The sequence below is a fragment of the Aegilops tauschii genome, chromosome 2 (genome assembly GCF_002575655.3).
Source record: "Aegilops tauschii subsp. strangulata cultivar AL8/78 chromosome 2, Aet v6.0, whole genome shotgun sequence".
Taxonomy (NCBI): Eukaryota; Viridiplantae; Streptophyta; class Magnoliopsida; order Poales; family Poaceae; genus Aegilops; species Aegilops tauschii.
The window spans coordinates 85,469,778-85,483,044 of record NC_053036.3 but is presented as its reverse complement, the minus strand read 5'-3'; the positions used below and the strand labels follow the sequence as shown (position 1 = coordinate 85,483,044).

At 50.1% G+C, this 13,267-nt stretch overlaps 2 protein-coding genes across 2 annotated transcripts; one reads left to right on the top strand and one right to left on the bottom strand.

Annotated features, from left to right (window-relative positions):
• Positions 1 to 803: 803 nt before the first annotated feature.
• On the top strand, positions 804 to 3,623 carry LOC109758057 (probable glycosyltransferase STELLO1). The gene is made up of 3 exons (XM_020316894.4): positions 804 to 2,611; positions 2,759 to 2,885; positions 2,979 to 3,623. Exons 1-3 carry the CDS (start codon positions 1,005 to 1,007, stop codon positions 3,453 to 3,455), a joined length of 2,211 nt encoding a protein of 736 aa, XP_020172483.1. The 5' UTR covers positions 804 to 1,004; the 3' UTR covers positions 3,456 to 3,623.
• Positions 3,624 to 3,788: 165 nt separating this feature from the next.
• LOC109758055 (magnesium-chelatase subunit ChlH, chloroplastic) lies at positions 3,789 to 9,694 on the bottom strand. Its single transcript, XM_020316893.4, has 4 exons — positions 7,693 to 9,694; positions 7,502 to 7,584; positions 4,932 to 6,734; positions 3,789 to 4,828 (listed from the first exon to the last, which is right to left on the bottom strand). The coding sequence occupies exons 1-4, from the start codon at positions 9,074 to 9,076 to the stop codon at positions 3,974 to 3,976; spliced, it is 4,125 nt and encodes a 1,374-aa protein (XP_020172482.1). The 5' UTR covers positions 9,077 to 9,694; the 3' UTR covers positions 3,789 to 3,973.
• Positions 9,695 to 13,267: the final 3,573 nt, after the last annotated feature.

The window sequence follows — 13,267 nt, the reverse complement described above, 5'->3', positions numbered from 1 at the left end:
ACTACATTTCATTGCGAATTCCACCTCCACCCAAACCTCTTGAAAAATCATTTTTTCCTATAATACAATCAAACATAAAAAAAATCATGTAGGACTAACATAGACATGACACCGCACTGCAGTTATGTGTTTTTACTATTTTACGGTCTAAGAATCATACACGTCAAAAAGTCCTAAAAACGATAAGGTGCAATGGTATCAAACCTAAAATTAGAGCTTCGAGTCTCTGTGAAGAGTTACTTTATTCTCAAATAATAAGACTAGGAGTATGTTGACAATGAGTCCCTCTTTTTTTAACCACCACTCTATACCCTAGTGTCGCTCCGAAGATCTAACCCTTCTCTTCCACCCTCAGCCACCGCTTCGGTGCTGTGGGGAGGATGTGGCGGTTTCTCGGTTTTTATTCTCGTGTATGCAAGAATCCTTCTTATGTTTGATTTTGCTTTGATAATGGTGTTATCTTCAATAAAATCTTCTAGCTGGAATCCTCTATCTAGGTGGCGCTTGCTTCGGTCACCAAAGAGCATGCGAGTTTGTGTCTGTGCCGGCCGCTACAGACATGCATAGAATGTTCACTTACAATTCACTACTCCTCGCGTCTCATAATGTAAGAGCGTTTTTAACACTACACTTACATTATGAGACGGGGGGAGTAGTCAATCATTTTTATCTCACAAAGTTTTTTTTTTTTTTTGAAAAGGAATTCTACAAACAAATCAACGTCTTACTTTCGGAGAGGGATTCAAACGAGTCAAGTCGTCACAGTCTCACAGATCTCACGCATCCAGGCCACACACAGGTTGAGCCCTTTCTGCCCACTCCACCCAGCAGCACAGCTCAGCAAAGGCCCGGTCCGAAACGGCAAAAATCCCCTCCTCCGGCAGAACCACCCCCACCGGCTGCGCGACCTCGCGTCGCTCGCCGGCGTTGACTCCCCCGCCACTGCCGACCCACCAACCAGCGCCGCCAAGCCACCGCGAGCTCCTCCCCTCCGCCGCGCCCAAATGCCGCCGCCCGCCGCCCCCATCGCCACCACCAGCTCCAGGCGCGCGGTCTACCTCCTCCTCGCGGCGCTCGCGGCGGCCCCCTTCCTCCTCCTCCTCTTTTTCAACGGCGGGGCCTCCCCGTCCGCGCTCTGCCGCTCGTCCCCCGGCCCCCGCCGCATCCCGTACCCGTCCGTCCTCTGGTCCCGCGTGCCGCCCCTCCCGGGGCTCCCCTCCTCCCCGCTCCCGGACCTCCGCGCCTCCCACTGGATCGTCTTCTCCGCGTCGCCCCACCACCAGCGCCACCGCCCGCTGGCGGGCGCCCCCGGGTGGCAGCTCCTCGCCGTCGCGGACGAGGCGACCCCGCCCGGCTGGTCCCACCCGGGCGCCGCGCTGCTCACCCTCGCCGACCAGGCCCGCCTCGGCTTCCGCTCCGTCGAGTTCCTCCCCGCCCGCGGCCACGCCCGCAAGGCCGCCGCCTACCTCTTCGCCGTGCAGCGCGGCGCGCGCGTCGTCTACGACGCGGACGCCCGCAACGCCGTGGCCGGCAACAACCTCACCAGGCACTTCGATGTCGATCTGGACCAGCGCCAGGGGGGCGGCTCCGTTCTGCTGCAGTACAGCCACGCCGACCCCAACCGCACGGTGGTGAACCCGTACGTGCACTTCGGGCAGCCGTCGGTCTGGCCGCGGGGGCTGCCGCTGGAGAAGGCCGGGGAGGTGGGCGCCGAGGAATTCTACACGATGGTGTACGGCGGTGGGCAGTTCATACAGCAGGGGCTGTGCAATGGCCTTCCAGATGTTGACGCCGTGTTCTACCTCACACGAAAGTCACTGGAAATGGAGGCTTTCGATGTCCATTTTGATGCAGACGCACCCAAGGTCGCGTTGCCACAGGGCGTGATGGCGCCAGTCAACTCGCTCAACACAATGTTCCATGCACCGGCGTTCTGGGGTCTGGCATTGCCGGTCTCGGTGAGTCCGATGGCATCCGATGTTATCCGTGGATATTGGGCGCAGAGGATACTATGGGAGATTGGGGGCCAACTGGTGGTCTACCCACCGACTGTGCATCGCACTGATAATGTGCATGCTCATCCATTCGACGAGGAGAAGGATATCCATGTCAATGTAGGGAGGCTGATAAATTTCCTGATGGAGTGGCGGTCGACGAAACCGACACTCTTTGAGCGGATTCTTGATCTGAGCTATGCGATGACGGAGGAGGGCTTCTGGTGGGAGAAGGATTTGCATTTCATGGCTGCTTGGCTGCAAGATCTGGTCGCTGTCGGGTACAGGCAGCCAAGGTTGATGTCATTGGAGATCGACCGTCCGAGAGCAGCCATTGGTCATGGGGATAAGCAGGAGTTTGTCCCCAAGAAGCTGCCTTCTGTCCATCTTGGGGTGGAGGAGATTGGGGGAGTAAGCACTGAGATTGGCAATCTCATAAAATGGAGGAAGCACTTTGGTGATGTTGTGCTTATAGTGCATTGCACCGGACCTGTGGACCGGACTGCACTTGAGTGGAGGCTTCTCTATGGTCGGATATTCCGGGCGGTGGTTATTCTTTCAGAGCAAGGCAATTCAGATCTTGCTGTCGAATCCAGCAACTTTGCACATGCATACAAGTGAGTTCAATCAGCTTGATCTGTAACCTTGAAATTTTCCTCATGTTTCCTTACATCCTACTGTTGCTTCATCCAGTGAGGCTTCATTTGCTTGGATACCAAAACTGTACAATTGCTTAACCACTTACTGATAAGTTTTCATCACAGGTACTTGCCCAAGGTGTTTGATCGGTTTGCAGGCGCTGAAGGATTTGTATTCCTTCAGGATCATATGGTCCTAAATTATTGGAACCTATTGGATGCTGATAAATCCAAGCTCTGGATAACCAACAAGGTGCGTACCCTTGTCCTGGTTTGTGAAATTTGTGAGTTATAGAACATTCAAATTTTCTGATCTCTCAAAACTAACTTCTCTGGTTCTCACCAGGTGAAGGAATCATGGTCCGATGTCCCTCTACCGGGAAATAACAATGAATGGTTTATGAACCAAGGAAATATGGTAAAAAAGGCGGTTGACAGTTTTCCAGTTCATCATCAAGCCAATTACAAAAGAAGCATAGGTGAAGATAAAATAATTCATTGCAGCAGTGAGATATTCTACATACCTCGACGGTACACCGCTGACTTCTCCCACCTCGTTAAAGTTATTGGAAACCTAGACATCCATCACACCATTGGAGTCCCCATGGTGTTCCTTGCAATGGATGTACCGAGCAATTTTGAACCTAAAGCTTTGGGAAAACTTGCTTATCGGACAAACTTGCCATCAAATACAACTTTCTCGGCGATATATACTCCTGAAGCACATGCAGTGTACCCTATGAAGGTTGAGAATGAAATTGATTTTGTAAACCTAATCAGAGTCATGGCTTCAGGAGATCCTTTTCTTCTGGAGTTGGTCTGATCCAGGAGACTAGAGTCTACTAAAATTGTATACTTTGGGTTGGGAAGGGGAAACAAAACTACGATCGTTAAATTTATTATTTTGTTCCTCTTCATCCTCCCTTTCAGTTGTAAGTTCAATTTAACAAGAGATTCTTACCTTGTCAGTAGTCTCACATGATCACATTAACACCATTGTTCCCTACTGTGAAATCTTTACCTTTTGGACCGTTGCAGTTCAATGTAAAGATAACAACGAAGAATGCTAAACTTCAAATGTTACTTTGTTAAAACAGTTAAAAATGATACTCCATTCTCTGTTACTATATCTGTAGATGAACATGTGACAGCAAAGTACCAAAAAAGAACTTCTACTCATGCTTCCTTTTTACATTCACAACGAACCACCCTCTTTGTTAAAGGTCTGTATGGCATGTTACAACTTTTATAAATCACAAATTATACAAGTTTCGACTCAGCAAGGCAGAAGAATATTTCTTCTTGGTCAAATGCTGGAACTGGTTGATCAGTGAAATGAGTTCACCGGTCAATTCCTTCGATCTTGTCTTCAACCTCCGAGTAGAGCTCCCTGAGCCTTTCCAAGTTATCCTCTGATGTCTCCCAGTAGCCCCTGCCATTTGCTTCTAGGAAGGTTTGAAGCAGTTTCCTGAACGAATTGGGGTTGGTGTCCATCAGCCTCTTCCTCATCTCTTCATCTTCAATGAATGTGGTATTTGCTTCCTCGTAAACCCAGTTGTCCACCTGCCCGGATGTTGCACTCCATCCAACAGTATTTGTCAGCCGCTTCTCGATCTCTCTAACTCCCTCATAGCCACTCTTCATCATCCCCTCGTACCACCTAGGGTTCAGTAGCTTTGTCCTTGCATCAAGACGCACCGTCTCCGACAATGTCCGCACCTGTGCATTTGCCGTGGTTGTGTCTGCTATGTACGATGAAGGTGCCCGCCCATCCTTCCGCAGCCCTTGCACCAGCTTCGTCGGGTCTGAGTCGAAGTAGTGGCTGACATCCGTCAGTGAGATCTCCGACGAGTCCAGGTTTTGGAATGTGGCATCTGCTGTTGCTAGAGCAAGCTCAAACGTCTTGCGTTTCTCTAGCATGCCTACCCCTGGAGCATCACTGTCGAACGCAAAAGACTTGCGGCTCAGGTACATGTCCTGGAGCTGCTTCTCATCTGTCCATGATGCATTCTCCACTGCCAAGTTCACATTCGACGAGTAAGAGCCTGATGCATTTGAGAAGATCCTTGTTGCCGCCTCTCTTACCGAGACACCGAGCTCCTCTGCCTGCTCCTGGGCATGCTTGCGCACATAGTTCATCTCAATTGGCTCATCCAGTTCAGCAACCATCTTTACTGCCCGGTCCAGCAGATTCATCTGCATTGGTCAGATGTGTAACGTTAGTGCATGAGTTAAGTGATGAATAATTTAGTTATCTGCAAAATATACAAATCAAAGGCAGAGCGGTATTAGTTCATACCTGGTTGATGAAAAGATCTCTGAACACACCCGAGCAGTTGACGACGACATCAATCCTAGGGCGTCCAAGCTCCTCAATGCTGACGGGCTCCACACGGTTGACACGGCCAAGCCCATCAGTAACCGGCTCCACACCAAGCATCCACATCACCTGGGCCAGTGACTCGCCGTAGGTCTTGATGTTGTCGGTGCCCCACAAGACAAGTGCAATTGTCTCAGGATACTTGCCACCATTGTCAGCCTTTTGCCGCTCCAGCAGACGTTCCACAACAATCTTGGCACTCTTCATGGCAGCTGCAGTCGGGATAGACTGCGGGTCGAGAGCATGGATGTTCTTCCCTGTTGGGAGAACCTTTGGGTTACGGATGGGATCACCACCAGGGCCAGGCTCAACATAGCTTCCCTCAAGGGCAGTCTTCAAGGCTCCCAGCTCATTGTCTGCCACAATCAGCTTCAGGCACTCTCCCAAGAATCCAAACAAGGTCCTCAGCTTATCTCTGTCCGCCCTGATGAACTTGGTCTGGGACAGGTACTCCACCCATGGCTCTGAGAGACCAAAGCCAAGGATGGAACTGAGTTTGCTTTTAACATCAACAACTTGCCCTTTGCTGTTTGTAGTCTTCTCAACAAAGGCACCTACGGCACCTCGTGAAGCTTCAGTGATCTGCTTCAGGAGTTCAACATCAGCCAGTATGCCCTTGTCGCTACCCCTGTACACATCTTCAATGGTCCTGCCCACCGTCGCAGCAAGAATGCCGGGCAGCGAGAATATGTTCTCCTCTGGGCGGTCAAGGGCAGCTATGTTCACCAATGTGGCCACAGCTTCGACAGCAGTTGGTGGCTCACCTATCACATGCAGACCACATGGCAGTAGCCGTGACTCTATCTCCATGAGCTTTCCATACACCTTCCCGACGACGAGGTCACGCTCATTGGCTGGGAGCTCCTCGCCTTCATCGGGCAAGTCAACATCCTTGTCCAGGTTACACTGTTTTGCAGTGCTGATGATTGAGCTCACAATCTGGTTGCCACGGCCCGTGTCCTTGAGTGACTGGTAAGAGGCGATGAGCTCTGACAGCTGCTTCAGCCCCTTGTACAGACCGGCATTCTCAGCTGGTGGTGTCAGGTAGCTTATGGTGTTTGCATAGCTTCGACGCTTGGCCACTGTTGCCTCTGAAGGGTTGTTTGCTGCATAGTAGTAGATGTTGGGGATGTTACCAATCAGACTATCAGGGAAGCATGCATCACTCATTCCAACTTGTTTCCCGGGCATGAACTCAAGGGACCCGTGTGTGCCGAAGTGCAGAACAGCATCTGCCTTGAAGATCTTCTCAACAAAAGTGTAGTATGCCGCAAACCCATGGTGAGGGCTGGCAGACTTTGAGAACAGAAGCCGCATTGGATCACCTTCATAGCCAAAAGTGGGCTGCACTCCGATGAAGATGTTGCCATACTGCTTCCCATAGACAAGGAGGTTCTCACCATCAGAGTTGAGATGCCCAGGTGGCTTGCCCCAGTTCTCCTCCAGCATGTTGGCGTAGGGGGTGAGTGCTTGGTACTCCCGCACATTCATGCGGTAAACAACATTGAGGTTGGGGCTGTTGAACTGGGCCTCCTTATCATGAATAACCTCCTCAATGAGTTCTTCAGGTGTCTCTGGAAGACCCTCGACATTGTAGCCATCCTTCTTGAGATCCTTGAGGACAGAATAGATGGAACTGAAGACATTCAGGTATGCTGCAGTGCCGACATTGCCCTTGTCTGGTGGGAAGCTGAAAACGGTGATGGCTAGTTTCTTGTCCATCTGCAGCAAACAATTAAAAGGTAATTACTTTATGGTTTTATTTTTGCAAACCTGTGTATACAAGAACCAAGAAACATGTATAATGTTTTCAGCCATGAGGAATTTGACTACCCGAAAAAATTAATTATGAGGAATTTGACATGAAAGTGGAAAGTAGATCACATAACTGAAGTTTAAGATTCTGCAGTGAAGTATCAAATTTTGTCCACAAAGGATCTTTTGTTTCATTTTACGGAGTAAGTAGAAGTTCAGTCAGTTAGCATTTGTTAGCTTAACCTTGTGATGTGTTGTTACTTTTCATTGAACTTCGACGTGATGATAGATAGGCATTATCAGGATGCATTGGACTTTTCATATTTATTTAACATCTCGTTCTCATAGCAGATTAGCAGGCTTACGGCGTTGATATACATAACAAACTGTTCAGTGGGTGAATGGTGCAAGATACAATAGTTAATCGATCAACTGAGCGAGTAGTTTCAGTTTTTAGCATGACAGTTAGGTTAGTTGAGCTAACATTTGATTAGTTTGTTCCTAAGGGGACTCAAATTTTCTTAAACCTTTTTCTTTGACATTAAAATTTTCTTAAACATGGTTGAAGGTTTGACGCACAAATCGAATAAGCAGTTTCAGTTTTCAGCGTGACAGGGAACTAGTAGTTGAACTAATAATAGCCTAATATGTCGATGAGTTTGTCTATTTATACCTCTAGAAGAGATGATACTACCAATATATAGCAACCATGTGGATCAATGTGAGATGCATACCTTAGTTTTCCTCTTGAGTTCTGCCCATCTGATCGCTCTAGTGCAGAGCTGCTCCACCCTCTTGTGCAATGCATGCGACTTCCCTGAATCGAACACAAGAAAGAGCATTCCCAGTTCAGCTCAAAGTACATTGATCAAGCAAATCAGAGCAACAGGTCAATGAGTTATAATGGGATGTAGAAGTGGCTTGCCTGATCTCGGGTCCCGGCCGGCGAACACGATGGGCTCCATGCCGCCGTCGAGCTCCGGGAGCGCAACCTGCAGCGCCACCTGGATGGGGTGAAGGCCCAAGGTGCTGTTGAGCCACTCCTCCGTGGTCTGGAACACGAGCGGCAGCGCGACGATGTACGGCACGTCTAGCTTCATCAGCGAGGCGATGGCCTTGGGGTGGTCCTGCCTGGCCGGCCCGCCGACGAGCGCGAACCCGGTGAGCGACACCACGGCGTTCACGAACGGCTTCTTGGTGATGGGGTCGACGAGGTAGCGCTCGATGGGGCCGGAGAAGTCCAGCCCGCCGGCGAAGATGGGGATGACCTTGGCGCCCCTGGCCTCGAGCTCCATGATCACGGCGACGTAGTGGCCGTCGTCCCCGGTGACAATGTGGCTCCGCTGGAGGACGAGGCCGATGACGGGCGCCTCGGGGTTCTTGAGCCTGTCGTTGGCGTCGCGGCGGGTGCCGTACCAGTTGAGGTACTCCTTGACGTCGTCGAACATGGCGGGCGCGAGCGGGTGCCAGATGCCGGTGTCGAGGAAGAGCACGGGGTCGCTGTACGTGATGTCGGCGCCCTTGAGGGCCGGCACGTAGGAGACGGCGATCATCTTGAGGAAGTTCTGGAGGTTGTCGGGCGAGCCGCCGAGCCAGAACTGGAGGCTGAGGATGTAGAGGCGCGCGTCCTGCGCCTTGTCGGAGGGCAGGTACTTGAGCACCTTGGGCAGCGTGCGCACCAGCTTGAGCATGCTGTCGGCGAAGCCGCTCGAGTCCTTCTTGTTGCGCTTGAAGAGCTGGAAGAAGGGGCTCTTGGACTGGCCCAGCTGCGCCATGCTGAAGGAGCCGAGCTTGTTGAGCCGCATCACCTCCGGCATGGACGGGAAGACGAGCACGGCGTCCATCCGGTCCCGGTGCGCCGCCACGGCGTCCCGCACCTTGAGCGCCAGCTCCTCCACGAAGATGAGCGAGCCGATGAAGACGTTGGCGGCGGCCACGTCGTCGCAGAAGGCGGCGTACGTGTCCGCGTCCCGCAGCTCCTCGACCAGGTAGCCGACGACCTCGAACTCGGCGGCGCGGCGCGGGTCGGCGTTGAGCTGCATCACGGCCGCGGTGACCGAGGACTGGTACTGCGCCTCCAGCACGACGTAGACCACCCTGACCCGCGGCAGGCCGCGCTCCGCCGGCACCACGCGGCGCACGTCTGGGTTGGTCTGCGTGAACAGCCCGTTCCCGGCCACGGCGCACCGTATCGCCGCGCGCCGCCCCCGCCGGCCGGCGAGCAGGAACGAGTGCAGCGGCGCGGGCGCGCGCGCCTTCTTCCGCGCCCCGGTGGCCGTGGCGAACGGCGCGGACACCAGCGACGACATCTTTATCCCCACCCGGATAAAATAATACGGGCTCTCACACCCCCCCAAGCCAATAAAAAACTACCACTGGCACCTAGTATATTGTTTAACAACAATGGAGCGGCGATCCAAGTACACCTCGTCTCTTCGGAGGGTGGCTCTCGGTTCTTGCTCTGTTATTGGATTCTGCCGTCGTGTCCCTCTGGAGCAGGGGAGGAGCGAGCTGGAGAGTGTGCCAGCTCGGGAATGTATAGGTTTCTTGCCAAGTATGGAGGGTGGCTGGCAAGCGGCGGTCGGGGGCATCCGGTGGCGGGAGGCGGCACACGTTGGCGGGTGACGGGGCGGTGGGGCGCGGGGGGTGAGAAAAGCGGATCGCGATCGGGGCTGCGCGCGCTGCGATTGGCCGCGGCGGATTTCCTGGGCGCGCCCCGCCGGGGGATGCCGATGAGGCGGGCGGATAGCCCGCGGTCGCTGTTCGCGGCCTGCGCGTGGCACATACCCCGGCCGCAAAGGGCACCCCCCCCAACCTCCTACCTTCCCGTGGGTCGCCGCGTTGGCGGATTCCGTTTCTCCTTCGTTTGTTTTTCCGTCTTGGGCCGTGCATTTTCGTTTGATGCTACAGTTCCGCGGTGCCCGTCCGTGCGTGCGTGGTTTGTGGGGCCTTTTGCTTTATGGTTCGTGGAAGGGGTTCGTTTGGTGGTTTGCTGGGCATGGGGCCTGTGGCTGCGGGGGCGATGGATGGTCCGAACGAAGCTCTCTGGGCGACGCGTCCGTGAGACGTGGGGACAAAGGTTGCCATCTCTGCCTTTCTGCCGTGGGAATGGGAATGGGATTGTTGCCTTCCCTGCAGCTGGAGGCTGGAGCTGCATGGTGGCCAGGGGTTTCGGTTTTGGCGGGTCTCGTGTTATGAATCTTAGTCGACGTCAGCTACGCATGGCCGCAGGTTGTGCCTTTCCTTGGAATTTTTGGCGATCTCTGCCAAGAATTTGATGCTGCATTGCGGTTTAGGGTGGTAGATGAAACGTGCCAAGTGTCCGGAGCCTGGTCTCTGTTCGGTAGGTTGTGTCTTTAGGTGAAGGTATAGGCGTGGGAGGAAATAACTTGCACCAAGCTCTTCGATTTGCGACCTGTGCAAAAATTTTAGTGATCCATGCTGCATACCAGTATATCTATTGTACAGATTTTACTGGAGCATTTGAGCTTGGGATTAGAAGGACACTTTCGTGTATGAACACTCCAATAAACTCATGATAACTACCACCGTTTCACCAGCGAATAACTCTGTGGTTCCCCGTCAAAAAAAGAAAACTCTGTGGTTCTAGAAGGGTTCAGTGATGTGTACGCAGCGAGTGGAGACAAATGCTCTCGACAGGCTGACTAATGGGCTTCCTATTGAGGAATTCTTTCTTTTGATCGTTGGGCCCCGACCCAAGTTGAATGGTCTACTTTCACAATCCTGAACAGCCCAAGTCCAGTGCTTGGATTAGACTGATGATAACTGGGCCCAATATGAATATGAATATGAATGAAGGACAAAAGCCCAAGTTCAGTTTTTATATTAGCACCTTTTATCTTTTGTAGTTTTCTGTACTATAAACATTTTCTAATATATGGTGAACATTTTTCGGATACACACTGAACTTTTTCTATAGAGTGAGTTTTAATGTACGTGATTTTTTAATATACTCCGACATTTGTTTAACACACATTGAACTTTTCTAAACACACACAGATTTTTGAAATATATTTATCTTTCTAAATATGTTTTAATTGCTTAGCTTCGTAAAAAGAATCCAACAACAGGTTACAAAAAGCAACCTAAGAAAAAGTAAAACAACAACAACAACAACAAAGAAAATCACTCACGTGAACTCGTTAGATAGAGCTGGCCCATTTGCCCATTGCTTCAGGCGTGTTCTCCACTATTTGATGCTCACTTGCACCAAATACGAGGTCTCAGTTTTATCACTACACAAAGCAGTTATAGTGCTGCAAACACTTTGGATGCTACCGTGCTACCCATAACCTAAAATGAAGTGATTTTTTTAAAGTTTTTTAGAATCAATGACATATATGACTAGAATTTCCAAAATAAATGAATAAATAGAATTTTGGCCAGCACATGGAAGTCAAATGTCCACAACTTCTAAGTCAACCACCCCAATCCCATTGGCCTCGAGGTTTTTTTGAACACAGTATAGACGCAAGCGCTCATACATACACGCATACCGTCACCCATATGAACGCACACACGCACACCCTGCCCCTATGAGCACCTTCAGGAGACTGAGCCGACATATCATCTTGAGATTTACGAAGTCACCGTAGGCGCCTTGTCGTCGACAGGAACGTCTCCTCCCACTGAAAACGCATCGACCATTTGAAAGTGCGTTATATCGACTAGAGGGGGGGGGGTGAATAGGCGATTTTTATGAATTCTTCACTGAGGAATTTGCGGGTGAGGAAATTCCTTAGCGAAGAACTACTAGCAGCGGAATAAGTACTCAGAAGTAACATAACAGAACACAAGCATGGTCATCATGATGAAATGAAGACAAGCACAGAGTACAGAAAACGTAAACACAGGATAACACAGGATGAAGACAAACAGACTGAAGAAATTGGACTGAGGAAATTGAGAAAGTCTTCAAACACAGATATGAACAAGTGCACAACACAGTTATGAGGAAATGAAAGAGTTGAGGAAATAGAACCAGTTGGCTTGGTGAAGACAATGATTTGGTAGACCAGTTCCAACTGCTGTCTCAGTTGTACATCTGGTTGGAGCGGCTAGGTATTTAAATCTGAGGACACACAGTCCTTACCGTATTCTCCTTGAACTAAGGTCACACAGACCTCGTCCAATCACTCGTGGTAAGTCTTCAGGTGACTTCCAAACCTTCACAAACTCGGTCACTCGGCGATCCACAATTTCCTCTTGGATGCTCTAGACCATGACGCCTAACCGTCTGGAAGAAGCACAGTCTTCAAAGGTAACAAGCGTCGGATCCACGCAGGATCAATCCCTTCAGTGATGCTCAATCACTTTGGGTTTGTAGGTGTTTGGGTTTGGGTTTTCCTCACTTGATGATTTTCGCTCAAAGTCCTCGGAGGATGGGATGCTCTCAAATGACAAGTGTCAGTTTCTCTGGGAGCAGCCAACCAGCCAGTGGTTGGAGGGGGTGGCTATTTATAGCCTAGGGAGCAGCCCGACATGATAAGACATAAATGCCCTTCAATGATATGACCGTTAGGTGGATAAGATATTTTGGGACAGCTGGCGCGTAGCACAGCAACGGTCAGAAATTTGAGTATCAAATTCCTCAGGGCTATCATGTTCCTCACTGTGTAGGCAATCCGCACTGGCGAATTCCTAACTCCTCAGTCAGAACAAATTCCTCAACGACCAGAAGAACTTCGTCTCTGTCACTGAAGAAATCGACTGAACTGTATGAGATTTCCAATGGCTTCACTTGAAGGGATTGGTAGGTGTAGGATTTTGAGTTGAGCATCACATGGAAAATTTTCCTTAGTATTTCCTCGACCCCCTTTAACAGTACGGTGTTTCCTATGACTCAAGAAAGAGAAAATGAAACTGCGAAAACAAAAGTCTTCACGCTTCATGTTCCTGAATGAATACCAAGTCTTCAAGGTCACACCAATTTCTTCACTTTCAAAGTCTTCAGAAATCCAAAGTCTTCAGTCGAAGAACTTCATTTTTAGGGGTCGACTTTCTCTGGAAATATCAAACTCCTCATAGACTTATAGACCTGTGTACACTCATAAACACATTAGTGTCTTAACCTATAAGTCTTCAATACACCAAAATCACTAAGGGGCACTAGATGCACTTACAATCTCCCCCTTTTTGGTGATTGATGACAATATAGGTTAAGTTTTCAACGGGGATAAACATATGATGTGTAACTACTGAGATTGAGGAATTTGATTGCAAGATATAGAAGAACTCCCCCTGAAGATGTGCATAGTGAGGAATTTTCTTTTGAAGCAATGCACACTTGAAGAGTTGAATCATGGAGATCTCCCCCTATATCTTGTAATTCATACACGCATTTGACATAATATATGAAGAATTTGAAATGCATGATGAAATATGGTGACTGATGTAATTCAGCATGTGTGCATAAACATTAATGAGGAATAAACATGCAGAAAAACACAGCAAAAGTATTAGGTCACCATAGAGTTTAA